Consider the following 19,329-nt stretch of genomic DNA (forward strand, 5'->3'; position numbering starts at 1 on the left):
TTGTCCTAAGAATAGAATCTTTCTGCTTATTTAAATTTCATTCTTCTTATGTGTTTTTACATTTCCAAAGTACTCTCAAATACTATTTTTCTGCTTTCAAATCAGAAGTCACCAGCTGGCTAAACCTAAGTTTAAGAACAAAGAAGAAACAAGAAGTTCAGGTACTCTATTTTACCCTTGCAAAAAGATTTTCTAATGTTGCCATCACCTTCAACAGATTACATGGATGTAGCTTCGGAAGTAAAGAAAATTACTGCTGAAAGATAAAATTGAAAGCTGTTGGAATCCAAATGGCAAAAGAAGAGACAATATAGCTCTGCTTATTTCCCATTGAGCTCAGCCAGCAACAATCCAAATTGAAACACTCAGTAACACTTTTATGTGCATAAAGCAAAAGAAGAATATTACACTAAATTCAAAGTCTAGATTCATATGATTTGGGGAGGGGTAGAATTCAGTTTTTCAGTTTACTTTAAACCATTGAATCACAAGTGAATAATTACCAAACATATTCAAACCTAATAATAATAGAAAAATAGAAATTGGTTTTTATAATTCCATAATGTTGATTTGCTTTTGTAATTATGTTACATAAAACACATAATAACATTATAGGAGAATATTAGAGGAGTAAAACAAAAGACTGTTACTCTAGCATCAGATGGGTTATTATCATACAGGAACGATATGTGTTTTCTATGTGGCTTTTGAGAAATAAATGAAGTACACACGCAAAAGCTTCACAATACATAAAGCACAAAATGTTTGTATTGATGGGCTGATCCCTGTAGGACAGAGTCATATGAAAATCCTGATGACTATAAGTGTAATGTGTTATATTAATGACTTTTAAAAATGAGGTTTATTAGTAAACAATTACTATAGGACAGTTCTAAACATTGTTTTACAAGGACAGTGTTGTACATTTACATACGTTTCAAAAGAATAAGTGAGAATAAGTTTTATTTTTTGTAAAGGAAAGGGATAAAGTCATTTATGAGGTACCTCTTATGTCATATGTAAGCAAATGGCATACTTCAGGAAAAATCTGTCTGAGCATGTGGTTTTGCAAACAAGATATTTTATTGTAATGTTTGCTTGCTCATTCATTTTCTTGTTTTTATATGGATACTTCACAGTGGAGTAGCTGAGTTGAGCATTTGAAACAAAAGCACTTTGATATGCAAAGACAAAAAATTTACTCTCTGTTCCAGCAACCATTTTGTGTTTTATGTATTGTGAAGCTTTTGCGTGTGTACTCCCTTTATTTCTCATAAGCCACATAGAAAGCACATATCATTCCTGTATGATAATAACCCACTAAACAGTTTTTACCTCTAAAGTTACCAATGCTTTCTCCTTAGTATAGAGATTTCCACAGTACTGATGCCTTTTGCTTAGGCTAGAATTTTCAAAGGCTCTCACCTTTGATAGTTAAGTTGGAGTTGTGGTAGAGATGGTCAGCTAGCCTGATGTCATCCTCTGTCTTGATACTCACTGTACATGTTTCTTTTATTAACATGTTGTGACACTCTCAACACAGCCCCTTTTTTTAGTGTAGAGATTGTTGTAAGCCTTTAGATTCCTGATATTATGCACAATCTTCTCATTAAATTTGTTTATATATTATATATTTATATTATATATTAACAGAAACAGATGAGAGAGAGAGAGAGAGAGAGAGAGAGAGAGAGAGAGAGAGAGAGAGAAATAATGACATAGGAAGATGGCAGCTTCTTAGATAAGAATCTTCCGAATGAAACCCACCTTAGTAACATCTTTATTTTATAACTTCCTACAGAATTTTGAAGAAGTTAATGTGTGTTTTTTAAAACTATGTGGTATACTGAATGTTGTCACACTTCTATTTGCCTAATAAAAGTAAATATGATTAATTGCTAAGTGATTTTAGTTATGTGTTCTATTAAATCTCGTTCAAATAAGTTAACTTCCATATTAAGCTAAATTGAGTACAAGATTTGTAATAATCTAAAATTGATCACAAAAAAATCTAAACAGCTTGTGTGTGTTGCTTGTCCAAACAATAATCTCAGTTTAGCATAACAGGGTATTTTGAGTAGATACAACAGTCAGGAAAATTGCTTCATTTGGGTAGAGGGACAGACTCTAACTTGAATAATGTACTTGACATAGGTCAAAAGTTAATGGGAAAAACTTCATCCTCATTTGTCATTTTCTACTTTGGAATAAGAACCATGTTTTAGTTTGGGGTTTTAAATTACCAGCTGATCTAAGTTTATCATTGAAACTGTAAGACACATTTAGTTGTCCTTTCCAAAATATACAATATCTGCCAAGATATTGAGGCTAATTTGAAAATATACAACATTAGCTATGCAAGTTGTTAAACATACTGTTTTGATGACATTTAACAGTATTCAGTAATTGGCTTAATGAACAGGTGTACAAGTATATTAGTTATGCAGATGTTAATTTGCAGTAACATGTGCTTCCTGATTTTGTGTGGGGGGGTCTTTTATAAAGTACAACTAGTGAGATTTGTTTCTTAATTAGGAAATCATTACAAAGTGTGTGTGTGTGTGTGTGTGTGTGTGTGTGTGTGTGTGTGTGTGTGTGTGTCTATGTGTGTGATTTCCACTATTAGGACCATTAGTCTTGTTAATGTGCACTGAACTTAAAGAACACTCCTGATAATGCTATTCCTATTGCTTTAGATACCGTGCAGGTGTCAGGATAAAATCTACTTTTCTGTAGGGTGCCTCACTGTGCAGCTGCAGACAGCAGGGAGACTGTGCAGCTGTCCCATGTAGCAGGAAAAGCAAACAGATACTCATTCTCTTTCTTCATGTTGCATCAGCATTCCTTTTCAAGGTTTCATAAACAGATTTACTGCTCTATACAAAGGCAGTTGAACACAATCGAATACTTTGTTACTTGCTAAACTGAATAAACTTTACCTACATTTAAAGGGTTATCATCTTTATAATTGTCTGTGGTTCCTACATTTGTTCTTTAGGATTTCCAAGGCCATCAGTTTATAAACTGTGGAGACAGACTGGAGCTTTTATATATTTATTCTGGATTTTTATTTCTATGTTGAAAGAGTAGAAAGCTACTAAGGTTACTATAGTAAAGCCACAGAACTACCACCTTGAATGAACAGATGCCACCTGTGAACCTATGCTAGGACTAGTGGAATGAAGAGTGAAAGTATCTCTTTTTGTATTGAAACATAAAATAGCTTTTCAGTCTCATCCAAATAAATTTTGGTGGTCACAATTATGTTATAATGTATTTTTTTAAGTTTGTAAGCATTAGAAACATTTAGAATTGGATTAGTTAGGGAAGAGTCACATTCTGAGATCATGGTAAAAGACAGGTTTGAATAAATGAATGCTTTAATATTTGTCACTGTTTTCTGTATTCACTATCTAAGCCTGGAGTTTTGATCCTTAATGAATACTGGGGTGTTGTTGTTTGTTTGTTTTCATTTGTTTTTTTGCTTGCCTTTTTATTTATTTTTGGTTTTTTATTTGTATTTCTTTTTGTTGAATTTATTTATTTTATGAATTTGAGTACACTGTAGCTATCTTCAGACACTCCAGAAGAGGTCATCTAATTCTATTACAGATGGTTGTCAGCTTCCATGTTGTTGTTGAGTTGAATTCAGGACCTCTGGAAGAGCAGTCAGTGCTCATAACTGAAGACAATATTAGCCATTATTTTTGAAAACATTTCTAGTTTGGGTACTAATTTAAATTTGCTCTTCTACTTTTATTTCCAAAAGAATAATGAAATGGTTATTGCTTTCTAAATTTCAGGTTTTCATACCACTTACATAATACAGGTAAAATGGCCTACCATTCCTAAGGAAACCCTGAGCTATGGATACTTAAGATATCTAATTTTAATTTCAAACATTTTGTTCATTTGAATAACGAAAGGCTCAGACTAAATTTTAATGAAAAACAATAGTCAATTGTAAAGTTACTAAAAAGCATTAGATACACCTGTGTTAGATAGTAGCTTCTTAGTTTAAAAACAATATTCACATAATCTTCATCTGACAGCATTTCATCCTGTATGTTCCTGTTTAATTAGTTTCTGGTGGAAGAGTTTAGGACTATTGAAGTGAGGAATATTGTCTTGACTCCTTCTTTGATTATATTAAATTTTCTGAACGTGCTTTTAGATGTAATTTTGATATAATTCAAATTCTCTTTATTGACATCAGAAATAGCAGTTGAGCTGTCATTTCTTTATGCAATTGTCTTAAACTGAGAATAGCTTAAAATTAGAATAAATTGAAATGTTGACTCTTCCATAAGAAAGACACGGTAGTTACAGAAGGTCCTTTGAGGAAAATTATTAAGGCTTTTAAAGAAATATCCTAAAATTCATTTTTCTTTTACCAATTCCAATGATTGTATTTTGGCAACATTGCAAATAACTAGACACCTGTCACACAATTATAAAGTTCAAGGGAATTATTATCTAGTCTCATTAGACTGTGTCTATTTTTACATTGATTATTCTACTAAACATTATAATATTTAAGATTTGTTCTGTAATTTATTCTATGTGTTACTTGTATGCAAAGATAGGAGAATTCATATCTGTTACATCTTACACCATTAATGATAGAACCTATGGATTTGCAACATTTTCATGCATGCTTTGAAATACTGCAAAGGATCCATAAATGCTGATATCTTTCCTTGGCAATGATATAGTATGAATATTTCTCTTTCACTTAAAAAAAAAACTTCATGTGTGAGGTGTTTAGCCAATATTAAATTGATTGAAATAATAAAAACCATTATCACCTCAAACTAAACTACATTTTTTGCAGTGATAAGAAAAAGAGCATTATAATCAATTGTATGTATCAGTGATAAAATTTAGCAGCATGAGTTGAGTGTAAGAATACTACTTGATTGAAAAACGAAGTCCACTTTGGCTAACATAATTTAGTGGTCCCATTGCCTAAACCTTGTATTTATCATGGACGAAGTAAAGCAACAATACTTGAGCACAATTGCTAGAGCACTTTTGTGCAGATAGTAATTTGAGACTTCACTTCATGTTTCATTTTCTTAGCAGACAGACCAAAGATTGACACTAGTATCTTTCAAGGGTGAATAGGGGCAAACACTTCTGTTCCTTGATGATGCATACCTTATTGGTTTAATCCTTTTAACCTTTTAGAGAAAGAGTAAATACAGTGTTCTGAGCAAAGCACCATCTTCCAGGATACATAATTATGTATATGCTAATGGGTGGTGCTCTTGTAAAACTTAAAAATGCTTTAACCAATTCTTCAAACAAGACTCACTGGAGAGTTTTACTGCTATAACCCATTTCTCAGCTACAGTTACCTTAGGTGCTTTAAAGCAGTTTCACTGAAAATAATAAGTTTATATATATTAACATGTTTTAGGATAAAAAGCATGTCTTCTTTTTTCCCAATTAGTCCAAATTAGTGAGATTTTACTTTTATGTTTAATTCCAGGGCTGCTCCAGTTACCTCTAAAGGAGTAATAGATGTTACACATTAGTGAAAAAGCAGCAATTGATTTTTAGTTCTATTTGGCTTATCTTTTCTGCTTAACTGCTGATATTTAATTTGTAGGAAAAACTCTAAGTAGGCCTATATTTTGATGTTCATCGTCTTCCCTGTGCTAATGAAATAAACACATTTATTGATTTCAGAATCACCTTTATTAATGTAGTTAATATGCCTTACTAATGTTATTTCATGTACTGGGATTAGAACCATAATTGTTTATGAATCAACATTTTTTTTCTTTTAGGCCAAAGAAATGCAGAGGCTGCAGAAGAAAATAGGAGTGGGCCTTCAAAGAAGAAAGTGAAGGAATTAAGAATTTTGGATACCAAGACAGCCCAGAATCTGTGTATGTAAAGTGTTCTGCAAAGTCATGATGCAGATAGAATTAGTGATGGCTCATTCAATGGAAGCAACCTTACAATTTTGACCAGACCAAATGTTAGAAATGAGATCCTATATCAATATAATCCAGGTTTCCTTATGCTTCTTAACCAAATTGAAGAGAATAATAATTGAACACCATTTAACCTGCTAGAACTTACAATTTTTAGAGCTCTCAAATGCATTGTTAATAAAACTTCCATTGCAAATATAATTAAATGTAATATAAATTAGTATTAAAATGCACTATTAGATGTTTCCATTGTTATTTTACTGAGTAGGCTTGGGATTCATATTTTTAGAAGTATTTCCTTGTCAGTTTGGACAATTCCTTTAATTGCTATTCTTTTGTTTAAAATAATTGTGATGTGATCTAGTTAAATTGTTAGCCACTACACTTTAAAACTGAGCCTTGACACCTTTACCTAAGCACTGAGACATTAAATGTGGTATTGGTAATGTAGCTGGATAGTTGATTTCATGGCCATTTAAATAAACCTCTAAGTTTTACTCTGACATGCTTTGTCTTCTAAATTGGATTTAGAATATTTTTATCACTACTGAAGGGTGCTTTGATCCGGATGATAGTAAAACTCTCTTGAGTGAAAAACTTTAACACAACCTACATTTATATTTGCACACAGAATACCATGGTAGGTATTTGAGAATGAGATTAAAGTATACAACTGACCATTCTGCTATCAGGCAAAGTATAATTCATACAACTGGTCTACTAATAGCTATCAAAAAGTCGTGTCCTACTACAATGATTATTTTTCTCATAAAGTTTATCTCAGTATTTTTACTACACATTATGATCATATTATCTAGTTAATATATGATAGTTTTAAAATTCTCATTCCATTTCTCTGTTTAGTTAACCATTTGCCTAGACAGTGAGTTTTAGTTTTGCTTTTGCTACCAGTGTAATCAAGTAGAGCTTTTCATAAAAAATCATTAATAGGTTTTGTTTCAGGTTCTACCTCTCAGAGCCCATCTTTGCTCTTTTTACAAGTAGGTTTAATGAATAATGGTATAGAATTCATTTAAAAATAGTGTCTGTGTAATTGTAATGTATTCTAAGTAATACTAGTTGCTTATTTTTCTAACATGACATAACATCTACCCAATGAAGTTAAAGGCTGACAAGGAAAGGATTCAGCATTTGAGAAAATTTCTCAGATGTAATGGTCGATGAGATATTGGAGTCAGAGTGAAATGGCATACAGTTTCATGCTGCAACTCCAAAGAAAAATGCAAGACTCACTAATTAACTATTCTTCCAACTTTCTCTTCATTATTTTTAGATTTAGATTAAGTTTGAGAAAAATAGAATGATGTTTATTATCATTCCTGAGAAATACAATTTTGGATCTATCTGAAATTTTTGGCATTTAAATCTAGATTGAAAAAATAGTAAAAACCTAGATTGAATCAAAAGGACAACTTTAATCAGTTTCTGGCTGGGCAGTATGTGTTAGCTTAATATAAATGATTATGCATAGAGTTATGAGAAATCTAAGTAGGAATTTTATTCCGTATATATGTATACATGATCTCTATGTGCTATAACCTCTGGAATATTGATTATTTTGGCTGTATGGATAAAATACTCCATCAAATAGAAGCAGCTTATAATTCAGATTAATTATTATATTACTAACAAAATAGCATATTCAGAGTGTATTAAGTAGTAATTAAATATGCATTAACACTCTTTAATTTTAATACCATTCTGTCTTTAATAAATTCCAATTTTATTTTAGCTATCTTCCTTGGATCTTACCGCATGCCATATGAGGAAATAAAGAACATTATTTTGGAAGTTAATGAAGAGTTGCTCAGTGAGGCCCTAATTCAGGTACATTAAGTATCTTTGGCTTTAACATAATGTTTATACAAGTTTTAGAAGTGTCTCTTTTCAATGATGTTATGAAAATATATTATTGATGTTGTGAACAAGTAATATTTCTATGGGTGATTTATCATCAAGTTTGATGGAGGCAACACAGTTTGCCTCATGTATTTTTTCAGTGTGGACATGCTTATTTCCAATAAGATTCAGGCTTGATTGGTTTATGGTGACTTTTTACTATCGTGATATAGCTTTATGTATTAGTATAATATGTGCTCAAAAATCCTCTTGTGGGAAAAAATAAACATTAACAAGATTTGCTTTTTTGTTTTTAAATTCTTGTAGATAAAAATAATGTCCATTGTTTCTTTGATTGAAATGAGTAGCTGATCACATTTGTCTTGGAAGGTGCACATGCAATAATAATAATAATAATAATGTAAAAATATATAAATAAGAATATATAAAATTGCTGAGAGAGAAAATAAAATAAACATACACTCAGTTAATTTTAAAAGAAAAAATAAAGCATGTGTAGTAGCCCTGGAATAGATGAGGCAGGTCAAAGTCAACCTTCACAGAGCAGGTAGGAAATTTCTGGAAGCATCTGTTAAGCAGGATTTGAATTTGATTTTCTTTTCCACACTTTCTCAAAATGCAAAGAAAAGAAAAGATGTATCTCAAAAAGCAAAGATGTAAAGTAACAATTTCAGTAGTACAGTTTTGAATATAGTGTAGAACAGATCAAAGTAAGATATTTACTAAACATCGGTATAAGTTCTTAAATCCTGATTTTAAAAATAAGAAACTTTTGAAAAATTATACTGGTCAGGACATTCAAAAACTTGATGCATGATATTTGTAGTAGTTTTTATTTCATTTGCCAAGGGAATGTGTAGTGGCCCTGGAATAGATGAAGCAGGTCAAAGTCAACCTTCACAGAGCAGGTAGGAAATTTCTGGAAGCATAAAGGGAAACTGAATGTTCTAATCAAGAGAAGCATGAATACATTGATTGACTTCAAATTATGATGGTGTCTTACTACAGTTTCATTATAGAGGAAATATTTAGAAGCTTTCATTATTGAAGTTACACAAGTTTACCTGCCTTAAATTGACATATTTTAAAATAGAAAATCACAGTCCAACAAAAGAGTGGTAACTAGTCACATTTACTGTGCCTTGTTCATTTCAATTATTGTGCAAAAAATCCTAGTTCAAGTGGGTACACGTGTCTCTGGAAGCCAGAGGAAGCAGCTTCCCTGGAGAGCTGGGATTTAAGACAATTACAAACTACCCTAAGTGTATGTTGGGAGCTGAACTCAGATCCTTTCTGAGAACAGCACTCTTGCATCCCCTGACACAGATGTCCAGCCTGAGTCTTCTATGTTTTTCTCATTTCTATTTGATAAGAATTTGTTGACAAGCCAGATTGCTAATTGTCCAATAAAGACCTAGTTTCTCTCTTTTCCTATAATGATCAATCTAAATTGATTCTCTCTTATTTAAGATGTATGATTAGACGAGACATCTGAGTTTGTACGATTAATGTTAGTTTTCCCTGGATGAGTCATATGTCAAAAGACATTCTGGCAGGAAAATGCTCCCCAGGTGAAATGATTATAGTCTTTCTGCTCTCCCAAAAGATTGTTTTTCTTGTGCCAAAAAGATATCCCTAGGACTTCCAAACCACATATGTTTTCTTCAGTGATGTGAAAGTAACATCAATTTGCCATTCACATGAAGTGTTTACCATTTATGTCTAATTACCATGTAGCACATCGATAATGCACAGCATTAAATATGTAGCATCAGATGAACTTTGTTGTAAGTTCTGTTTGATTACAGTGCTAAACTCCATCTATGCATAATCACAGTTTGTTGCTCATGCAGCATAGTTGTCTTCTCATAGCAACAAAAACAACAAAAACAATTAAGGACAAATCTTTTCCAAGGAACATTGTGTCTCCAACAATGGGTCAACAAATAAAAACTAGACAACTAGAAGACTGCGCTTATTTGGAAAGATAAATGAACTACTTTAAAACATTACTTTTATTTAGTTAAAAAAAAACTACTTTTATATAGATGACTAGGATTTAGTCTGTAAATTTTTGAAAATAATATTTGGAAGTTGGACAGATATAGAATATTGAAAAAGAAATTAAAAAGTAGTTTTAAAATTGTTAAACATTGAGAGAAAAATTATAAAAATAAAGTATGTATTATTTCAGATAGTTAGTTCTTATAATAATTCTTAAATGCTGCAGAAATATTGATAGAGAAATTCCATTTGTCAGGAATTTATAAAATAAGATTTACATAGAAGGATAGCATATAGTGCAGATTTCAAAGATGTTAATTCAGTACAATTGGAAAGGACTCTGTACATAATACTGTAAAATAGTGCAATTTCCTTTGAATGTAGTTTTAATTAACATGTTGTATTTTGTTTAATTAAAAATATAGACAGTAGATAAATGTAGCAAAAACAGTACTTACAAATAACAGTAATAGAAGTAAGAAATATTTTCTTTTGCTGTTCCTGTTGTGGCAGATAGCAAGAAACTTCGTCTATATTCATTACTATTTTAAAATTAGATCTCACATTTATTATTCTATACAATTTGTGTTGGTAAATATGTTGACAACTATTCCAGTACAATTGGTTTCATTTATAATGAAGTGCATGTGATTTTATTTTGAGAATTTATTCCAACATGAAAAAGTCCAGGGGACAACCAATAATGACAGAAGCTGACATATATGCTTCCAGGGATATTGTGATTATGGTAATTATTTTGTGGAACAAATTCACCATGAATTAGACTTTAAGGTATTGCCAGGTTGAATAAATGATTATGTGAAGTTAAATGTGAGTAAATTTTAAGGAATATGAAAGAAAATATCTTTTATAATTCAGACATATTTCTGAATTAACAGAGGATACTGGTCAGCAAGCATATGGCAAGTAATTAGTGGATTGTTTGCGGTCCTATTATACAGAGATCACAATCTAATGAGTAGTATTCTCACTCAAATTTCAAACTATTGAATATGGGCAACATTCAATCTATCTATCTATCTATCTATCTATCTATCTATGTATCTATCTATCTATCTATCTATCTATCTATCTATCTATTTTTCCATCAGTCATCTCTCTCCATCATCTATCTGTCTATCCATCTATTTATCTATCTCTACATCAAGTGTTTTCTATTAATAGAATAAACTGGCAAACCCAAAGTATTTTTATTAGATACTCTGTATTTACATTTCAGATGTTATTCCATTACCCTGCCCGTCTCCCATCCTCCCTCCTCCTTCATTTGCCTTCACAAAGGTGCACTCCCTTCTGATCCCCCTCTCCAACCCATTGCCTTGGCATTCCCCTACATTGGGAAAAGTATTTTTTTAAATACAAAATGAAGAACACCCCTAACTATATAGGCATTAATTGGGGGCCTGGGAGTAGATAGATCAAAAAAATATATTCACTGAAAAGTTATAGTTATAAGATGGCTGTAAAATTTGGATATTTAAAAATGGAGTGACAAACTAGGAAGAAGGAAAAAATCAATGACACAGTAGAAAAGAACTACAGGTATTATTATGGTATAATATGGTTCAATAATAGAATTGAGGTTAGTACAGAAAAGGAGATTAAAGGGTCATTTTCGAAGCACTTATTCTTAATTTATTAAAACTATTGAAATTCTTGAGGATACCAGTGATGGGTGAAAGTCAAGGAATGTATTTCTGTTGACCCCCTAAGTAGAGGCAATAGGGGGTGATAGTGAAATCAGAGTAAAATAATATGCATGTCAAGTCAGGATAAATTACAACATATACACTATAGACCTGTAAGTAATAGTTGCAGTCAGGGAGAGAAATAACTTTTGTACTTATTTTTAACTGATGCATAAGATGTAAAATAGTTCATATTAATAGAGTACAATATATTTTTGTCACACACACACACACTCTCACACACACACACACATATACATATCTTTAGCCATTTATCGTATGATTATAATAAAACCTTTTAAATTTCTTCTTGTCATTATTTTTTACATGCTTTGGCACCTGTGATGGCTATTTTTTTTATTTTATTGGATATTTTATGTATTTCTTTCCCCCCACTCCATTCCCCTCTCCCTCCTCTTGCTTCCATGAAGAGGGACTCATTCCCAACAATCCATACCAACCTAATATCCCTGGCATTCACCTACACTGGGGGAAGGAAACTTCACAGGACCAAAATCTTCTCCTCCTATTGATGCCAGACAATGTCATTTTCTGCTACATATGAGAATGGAGCCATGGGTCTCTCCATGTGAACTCATTGGTTGGTGTTTTAGTCCCTGGGAGCTCTGGAGGATTTGGTCAGTTGATATTGTTGTTCTTCCCATGGGGTTGCAAACCCTTTCGGCTCTTTCAGTTCTTTCTCTAGCTCCTCCATTGGGGTCCCCATGCTCAGTCTGATGGTTAACTACAAACACACTCATCTGTATCAGGATGAGTCCGGCAGAGTTTCTGAGGAGGCATCCATATCAGGCTCTTGTCAGCAAGTACTTCTTGGCATCAGCAATAGTTACTGGGTTTGGTGCCTGCATATGGAATGGATCCCCAGGTGAGGCAGTTTCTGAATGATCTTTTCTTCAGTCCCTGCTTAACTCTTTGTCCCTGAATTTGCTCCAGTTGAGTGTTTTATTCTTCTCTTTTAAGAAGGACTGAAGCATCCACATCTTGATCTTTCTTTGTTTTCAGCTTCATTTGGGATGGTAATTGTTTCTTGGGTGTTCTGATATTTTGGGGCTAGTATCCACTTATCAACAAGTGCATACTATGTGTGTTCTTTTGTGACTGTGTTACCTCACTCAGGATGATATTTTCTAGTTCCATACATTTGCCTAAGAACTTCATGTAGTCCTTGCTTTTAATATCTGAGTAGAGGTGCATTATGTATATGTACCACATTTTCTATATCCATTCCTCTATTGAAGGACATCTGGTTTCTTTCCAGCTTCTAGCAAGTATAAATAAGGATGCTATGAACATAGTGTCCTGAACAGAACACAAACGGAACAGAATACTTATGCTCTAATATCAAGAATAAACAAATGGCACTTCATAAAATTACAAAGCTTCTGTAATGCAAATACACTGTCATCAAGAAAAACCAGCAACCCACAGATTGGCAAAAGATCTTTACCAATCCTACATCCAATAGAGGGCTATTGTCCAATGTATACAAAGAACTCAAGAAGTTAGATTCTAGAGGATCAAATAACCCTATTTAAAAAAAAAATGCGGTACTGAGCTAAACCCAGAATTTTCAACTGAGAAGCACTAAAAAAATTTTCAACATCTTTAGTCATCAGGGAAATGCAAATCAAAACAACCCTGAGATTTCACTTCTCAAGAGTCAGAATGGCTAAGATCAACAACTCCAGTGACAGCAGATGCTGTTGAGGATGTGGAGAAAGAGGAACACTTCTCCATTGTTGGTGAGATTGCAAGCTGGTGCAACCACTCTGGTCGTTCTCAGAAAATTGGACAAAGTACTACATGAGGACTCAGCTATATCATCCCTCAGCATATACCTAAAAGACGCTCCAACATAGAACAAGAACACATGTTCCACTATGGTCTTTTCACTTTTAATAGTACGTTAGTGACTCCTACGTTCCCCCTATTGCATAGAGTTTCTCTTATTATCTACAATTGTAGTTGTAGCTAGGCCTGGTTTTATAAGTCACCCTTAAAATATGCTGAACTGTACACCAGATTCCTGTACTTTTTAAGCAGTTTTGTTTATTTTTGGTATTCTGGCCTCTACCTCTTCTAATTTAGGAAACCCTTGAAGAGGAAGGAACTTTCTGTCTTTTCATTTGTTGCTGTCTCATCACCTACTTCAGTTTTTCTACCATTCTCTCATTTTTTCCTTTTATCTCTTTTCATTTTAAAAATTTTCTTTATGTATAGAAGGTTAAAATATGTGCAAATAATATCTCAGGTAAAATGCAGCTCTACAATACTTCATAATTGAAAACCCATGCAAAGGAAGATTTCTGCTCACCCCCTACTTTTAACTTCCTAGTATTCTAGCTGTCTTATGATTCTGAAACACAGTTAAAATTTTAAGACTTCAGTTCATGCAAGACACAAAACCTACACTATTCCACATGATTATGTTTTCTCAAATGTGATTTTTACATCTCAAAATAGATTACATGATCTATATAACTCATTCTTGAATACTGACAAAATGATTAGATAGTAGCAAAGGTCATTCAATCCATCCCCTGGATTCCAGGCAGTGCTACACCTAAGTCATCAAAAATAAATGGGTATCTATTGATTCTGCAAGAAAAAGATTGTTCAACTTCCCTCAATTAACCAGTTGTAGTGTATAATTATTCTTATAGTCAGGAAGTTCATGCATGTGTAATAGTAGAGCTCGTTTTTGTCTCTTCAATCCATCTTTGTAATTATTGATCTATTTACGTGGCTATCGACCATCTTTATTTTATTCAGGTTTGTGAGTCGGCATGTGTTTGTGTACTTTATGAGAGATGATAGCTTTAGAAGACTACAGGTATATCAATCAGGCTTAGAAAGGCATTAGTACTGTAGAATTTTACACTTTTTTCTCTTAAATAGCAACCAGTGTTCTCCATATTTCTTTTCTTAATTCGTTATAGAAAGCAATACATTAAAATAAGAATAACAGGAACAATATTAAAACATTTCTTTCATATTTCTCATCAGAGAGGAATAAGTATTTATGATGCTTCTTTATGCAGTACACTGATATTTTTATTCATGAGTTGTTATTGTTTTTCAGCTTTTGCTTCTAAGTTTTTATTTGATGGAATTTTAAAATGTATTCTCTTGTCTGTTTTGACAGCCGTTTTGTTTTTGAGCATTGTGTACTAATTTTAGTCTATTGTTAAGCTGAATCTAATCCAAACAAATATTGTGCCAGTTGATTATCATTTTTTCTATGTTGTATTATTTTGAAGAATAACTAGTATTTCATTTGTTACTAACACTGGTTGGCTTCTTATTTGCAAGGAAAGAAAGCGTAGCTTTAAGAAAATAAGTTTTTGCTTATACCATTTTGTGTAAAAATTTTTACCTTTATTATAATTCGAATGAAAACAATATTTTATTCATAGTTGTGTAAAATATTTTTTCATATTATTTTTTATATCTTGTACAATTCAAACAAAAAGGCCTTTAAAATAAGAAGCTAAGGGAACAGGTAGCAAAATGGGTTGAAACAAAGAAGATTTGGTTAGTAAAGTATTTGACAACCCATACCACTTGATTACATTTCTGAAAGCATTTTATTATAATCCAAGGATGGCAGTGAGAAATTTGTTATACATCAGACTAAATCTTCACATGGCTTTTTCCAGGTTTTTCTAATTCTGTGTCTTCAAAGCAAGTTAGAACTTACCTAGCCATTATATTTAATAAAGATATATAGTTATATTAGAATTTATTCTAAGATAATATAATTAGTATACTATATTACAGTGTATTGTAGTATAATGTATAATATAAACATATATTAACTATTCTCTTTCAGTATTATAGATGAGCAGACAAGAAGGAAAGAGAGGGATTTAACTCTTCGAGATAGAGTTAAATCTGTGGTTGACATTTTGATTCACCCTTCATATATGCATTGTTAGCTTCATAACAAAATAGATCCATTTAAAAGCCTTTAGTTAGTGAACATACATAAAACATATGTGCTTAGCTTGAATTGTTATATTGTGAGCTTTGGATTGTGGAATTCTGTTCTATAGATGCTTGTAGTAATACTCACTGCAGCTTTTGATTTTAGTTTTTCTCCAATGAATATAGCAGATCCAAAACTGTCCCCAGTCGAAAACATTTGTTTTAGGAATTACTTATCCTTTTGATAGAAAGGCAGTAACATTTCAGAATTTGATATATACAATTAATATCTCTATTCTAAGGTTATTACAAACTCAATGACTTAAGTTTTATGTATTTCATTAGTATAGATCACATTTGAAACCATAACTTTATGAAATCAGCTTCTGCTTCTTACTGAATTCCAAAAATATGGTCAGACATATTTTACATTAAAGGCCACAAATATTCTCTATTTTAAAAACATCTAATAATATTACTGTGAGTTGGCTTTTTCTCTTTTATCACATAGTAGCCCATTTGTGTGCTTTATATCTAGACCTTAATAAAGTTGACATGCTCAATTTCTGCTTGCTTAGATTTAAAGTATGGAATCATAAATTACATAATAACATACAATCAATCTGGAATAAAAATTTAGTTCATATGATTAGTTCATTGATGCTTTTTTAAACATACCACTGTTTACCAACCTTTCCCCCTAATGTGGCATATAGGTGGGTGACTGACTTGATTTTAATGTTTATCTACTAAAGTCTTCTTTTCTGAATATGTTATATAATATCTCTCATTAGATATCAGAGTTTTCTTGTCATTCACCATATTGTCTGGGTTTTGTCACTGTAGATGAGATGGATCCCTGAATGATGCAGTCTCTGGATGGCCTTTCCTTCAGTTTCTGCTCCATACTTTGTCTCTGTATTTCCTCCTGTGAATATGCTGACAGTAGCCTGATAAAGCCTTGTCCTGAGAGGCTCTACCAGAGCCTGAGAAATATGGAGTCAGATGGTCTCAACCAGTCTTTGGATTGAGAATGGGGTCCCCCAATGGAAGAGTTAGAAAAAGACACTTAAGGAGCTGAAGATGTTTGCAACCCCATAGGAAGAACAACAATATCAACCAAACAGACCCCCCAGAGCTCCCAGGGACTAAACCACCAACCAAAGAGCACACATGGAGGGACAATGGCTCTGTGAAGGCTCAGTGCCCCAGTGTAGGGGAATGCCAGGTCAGAGAGGTGAGAGGGAGTGGCTGGGTGGATGGGGGAACACTCTCATAGTGTTAGGGAGGATGGGGAGCCACATAGGGGGATTTCAGAAGGGAAACCAGGAAAGGAGATAACATTTAAAATGTAAGTAAAGAACACATTCAAAAAGAAAAGAAAGAAATCAGAGTTTTCATTTAATTACTTTTTAAAACATTATCTTCAACTTATCATGAGAAAATTTATTAACACTTATCATCGTATGTACTATTTAGAACATATAAATATATAGTTAATTAATAAGAAATGAGGACCTATTTACTAAATACAATAAAAAAACATTGAATTATATCTCTCTGTTAATAAGTATTATTTTAGTATGTTAAAAGTGATGTTTTTCTATTACAATAGTCATTGTTTCTTTTACTTTAAAAAAAGGATTTATCATGACAAACTCATCTTAGGAAAAATATAAACATTCAGTTTCATAAGAAATATAAGAGGAAACATCTTGGTTTAATTTTTATAATTTTTGAGAGAGAGAGAGAGAGAGAAAGAGAGAGAGAGAGAGAGAGAGAGAGAGAGAGAGAGAGAGAGAGAGAGAGAGAGAGAGGTCAAAGTTTACCATTTGGAATTAGATAACCAATATATAAATATCTTTCTTCTAAAACTGCTTGTCAATATTATGCCAGAATTTATTTTTCTCCAGTTATTTTCTACTATGCCATTAATAACTATTCAGAATATTTTTAATTTCTTCCTTAATATGATGCTGATATTATACCTGTACTTTGCTTTTTTTTTACTTATTTAAAATAGTTTCTAGAAAATCAGAGTTATAGTTTTGTATATTGCTTCTATGGTAATTGTTATAATAAGGTTGATAAGTATGAAAACTTTTAAAATGAAGTATAAATCTTCAAGGAAAGGATATGTTTGGTTGTTGAGAAAATACAGTATTGCAAGCAGTAGTTATTAAGCTGTCCTAAATATATGAAGAATATTTGACATATGGTAATATGATCAACACGATACCTGTAATATAAAACTTGCCTAGAACACATGTCCACAGGGGAATATTTCCTGAACAGACCACCAATGGCTTATGCTCTAAGATAAACACATGTGGCCTCATAAAATTGCAAAGCTTCTGTAAGGCAAAGGATACAGTCAATAGGACAAAACAGCAACCCACAGATTGGGAAAAGATCTTTATCAATCCTACATCCAATAGAGGGCTAAAATCCAAAACATACAAAGAACTTAAGAAGTTAGACTGCAAATAATCAAATAATTTTATTAAAAAATGGGGTACAGAGCTAAACAAAGAATTCTCAACCGAGGAATAACAAATGGCCCATAAACATTTAAAGAAATGTTTAACATCCTTAGTCATCAAGGAAATGCAAATCAAAACAACCCTGAGATTCTACCAGACACCAGTCAGAATGGCTAAGATCAAAAACTCAGGTGACAGCAGATGCTGGTGAGGATGTGGAAAAAGAGAAACACTTCTCCATTGATGGTGAGATTGCAAGCTAGTACAACAACTCTGGAAATGAGTCTGATGGTTCCTCAGAAAATTGGACATAGTGTTACCTGAGGACCCAGCTATACAACTTCTGGATATATACCCAAAAGACACTCCAATATATAACAATATGCTGTATTGTGTTTATACCAGACTTATTTATAATAGCCAGAAGCTAGAACTAACCCAGATATCCCTCAACAGAATATGTAAATTTTCTTAAATGATTTTGTAGGAAAGCTTGGCAATCCTTTCCTATACATCCCCAAAATGGATTTGTCTCTGATTTTATGTCAAGACCTTTTTGACAAGTGTTGATGTATCAGTTAATGTGAAAAGGTCAGACATTCATGAGTTTGGTACTTATTGCAGATGGGGAATCTATCACTGTAGTGACAAAATAAAATGGGAATACATTTTTAGAGAATGTTAGGTTAACAAAACAAGAAACTACTTAACCAACATAATACCAGTCATGTCTTTAAAAACATATTTGTGTACTCAGTTGAGTATTTAACATTAAGTCATTTTATTTAGAAATTTACACTGCCATATATTTTCAAATTATTTTTACATGTCTTCTATCAGTATTGCATTGCAGATTTTGGCAAAGTACTGAAAGAGTTTGCTATATAAATATTTATAAATATGGGCACACATCGCTAGTTTAAAAGAAAATCCTATTTTGAAGATTGCAGGGAAGACTGTTATTGTTTTTGTATCTGTTAGAAAATCAGTGCTCCTGGCCAAATACATTTTTATGCATTACTTTCATAGACAATTTGAATATTGCTTTGGGGTAGAAATAAAAATATTTCAAAGAATACAAAACTGGACTTTGGTTTTTCAAAACCTAAATTGCTGTTTGACAAGTTCCTTTTATTTAGCTTGTAAATAAATGACCCAAAATATGAGCTATCCAAAATCATGTGATTTTATCTTGTTTTTTAAGTTGTGGAATTATCCATGAGAATATTTGTGAGATATCTTAGAACAGAATACAAAAATTTAATAATTATATCCTGAAATGTCAATGACAAAATTAGACTTGAAGTAGTTTTTGTATTTGTTTGTTTATTTATTTGTTTGTTTTTTTGTGCCTTCGTG

The 19,329-nt window shown here is 32.2% G+C and overlaps 1 protein-coding gene across 1 annotated transcript in view; it reads left to right on the plus strand.

The window, feature by feature from the left end:
- DIAPH2 (diaphanous related formin 2) overlaps positions 1 to 19,329 on the plus strand; it is a gene marked incomplete at its 5' end in the record, with an annotated part of 690,195 nt that overhangs the window by 268,977 nt on the left and 401,889 nt on the right. The window contains 2 exons of the mRNA XM_080910844.1: positions 5,796 to 5,897; positions 7,699 to 7,793. Of these exons, the coding sequence (XP_080766970.1) occupies positions 5,796 to 5,897; positions 7,699 to 7,793 (197 nt within the window). The remainder of the gene's footprint in view (positions 1 to 5,795; positions 5,898 to 7,698; positions 7,794 to 19,329) is intronic.

The sequence above is a fragment of the Micromys minutus genome (genome assembly GCF_963924665.1).
Source record: "Micromys minutus genome assembly, chromosome: X".
Classification (NCBI taxonomy): domain Eukaryota; kingdom Metazoa; phylum Chordata; class Mammalia; order Rodentia; family Muridae; genus Micromys; species Micromys minutus.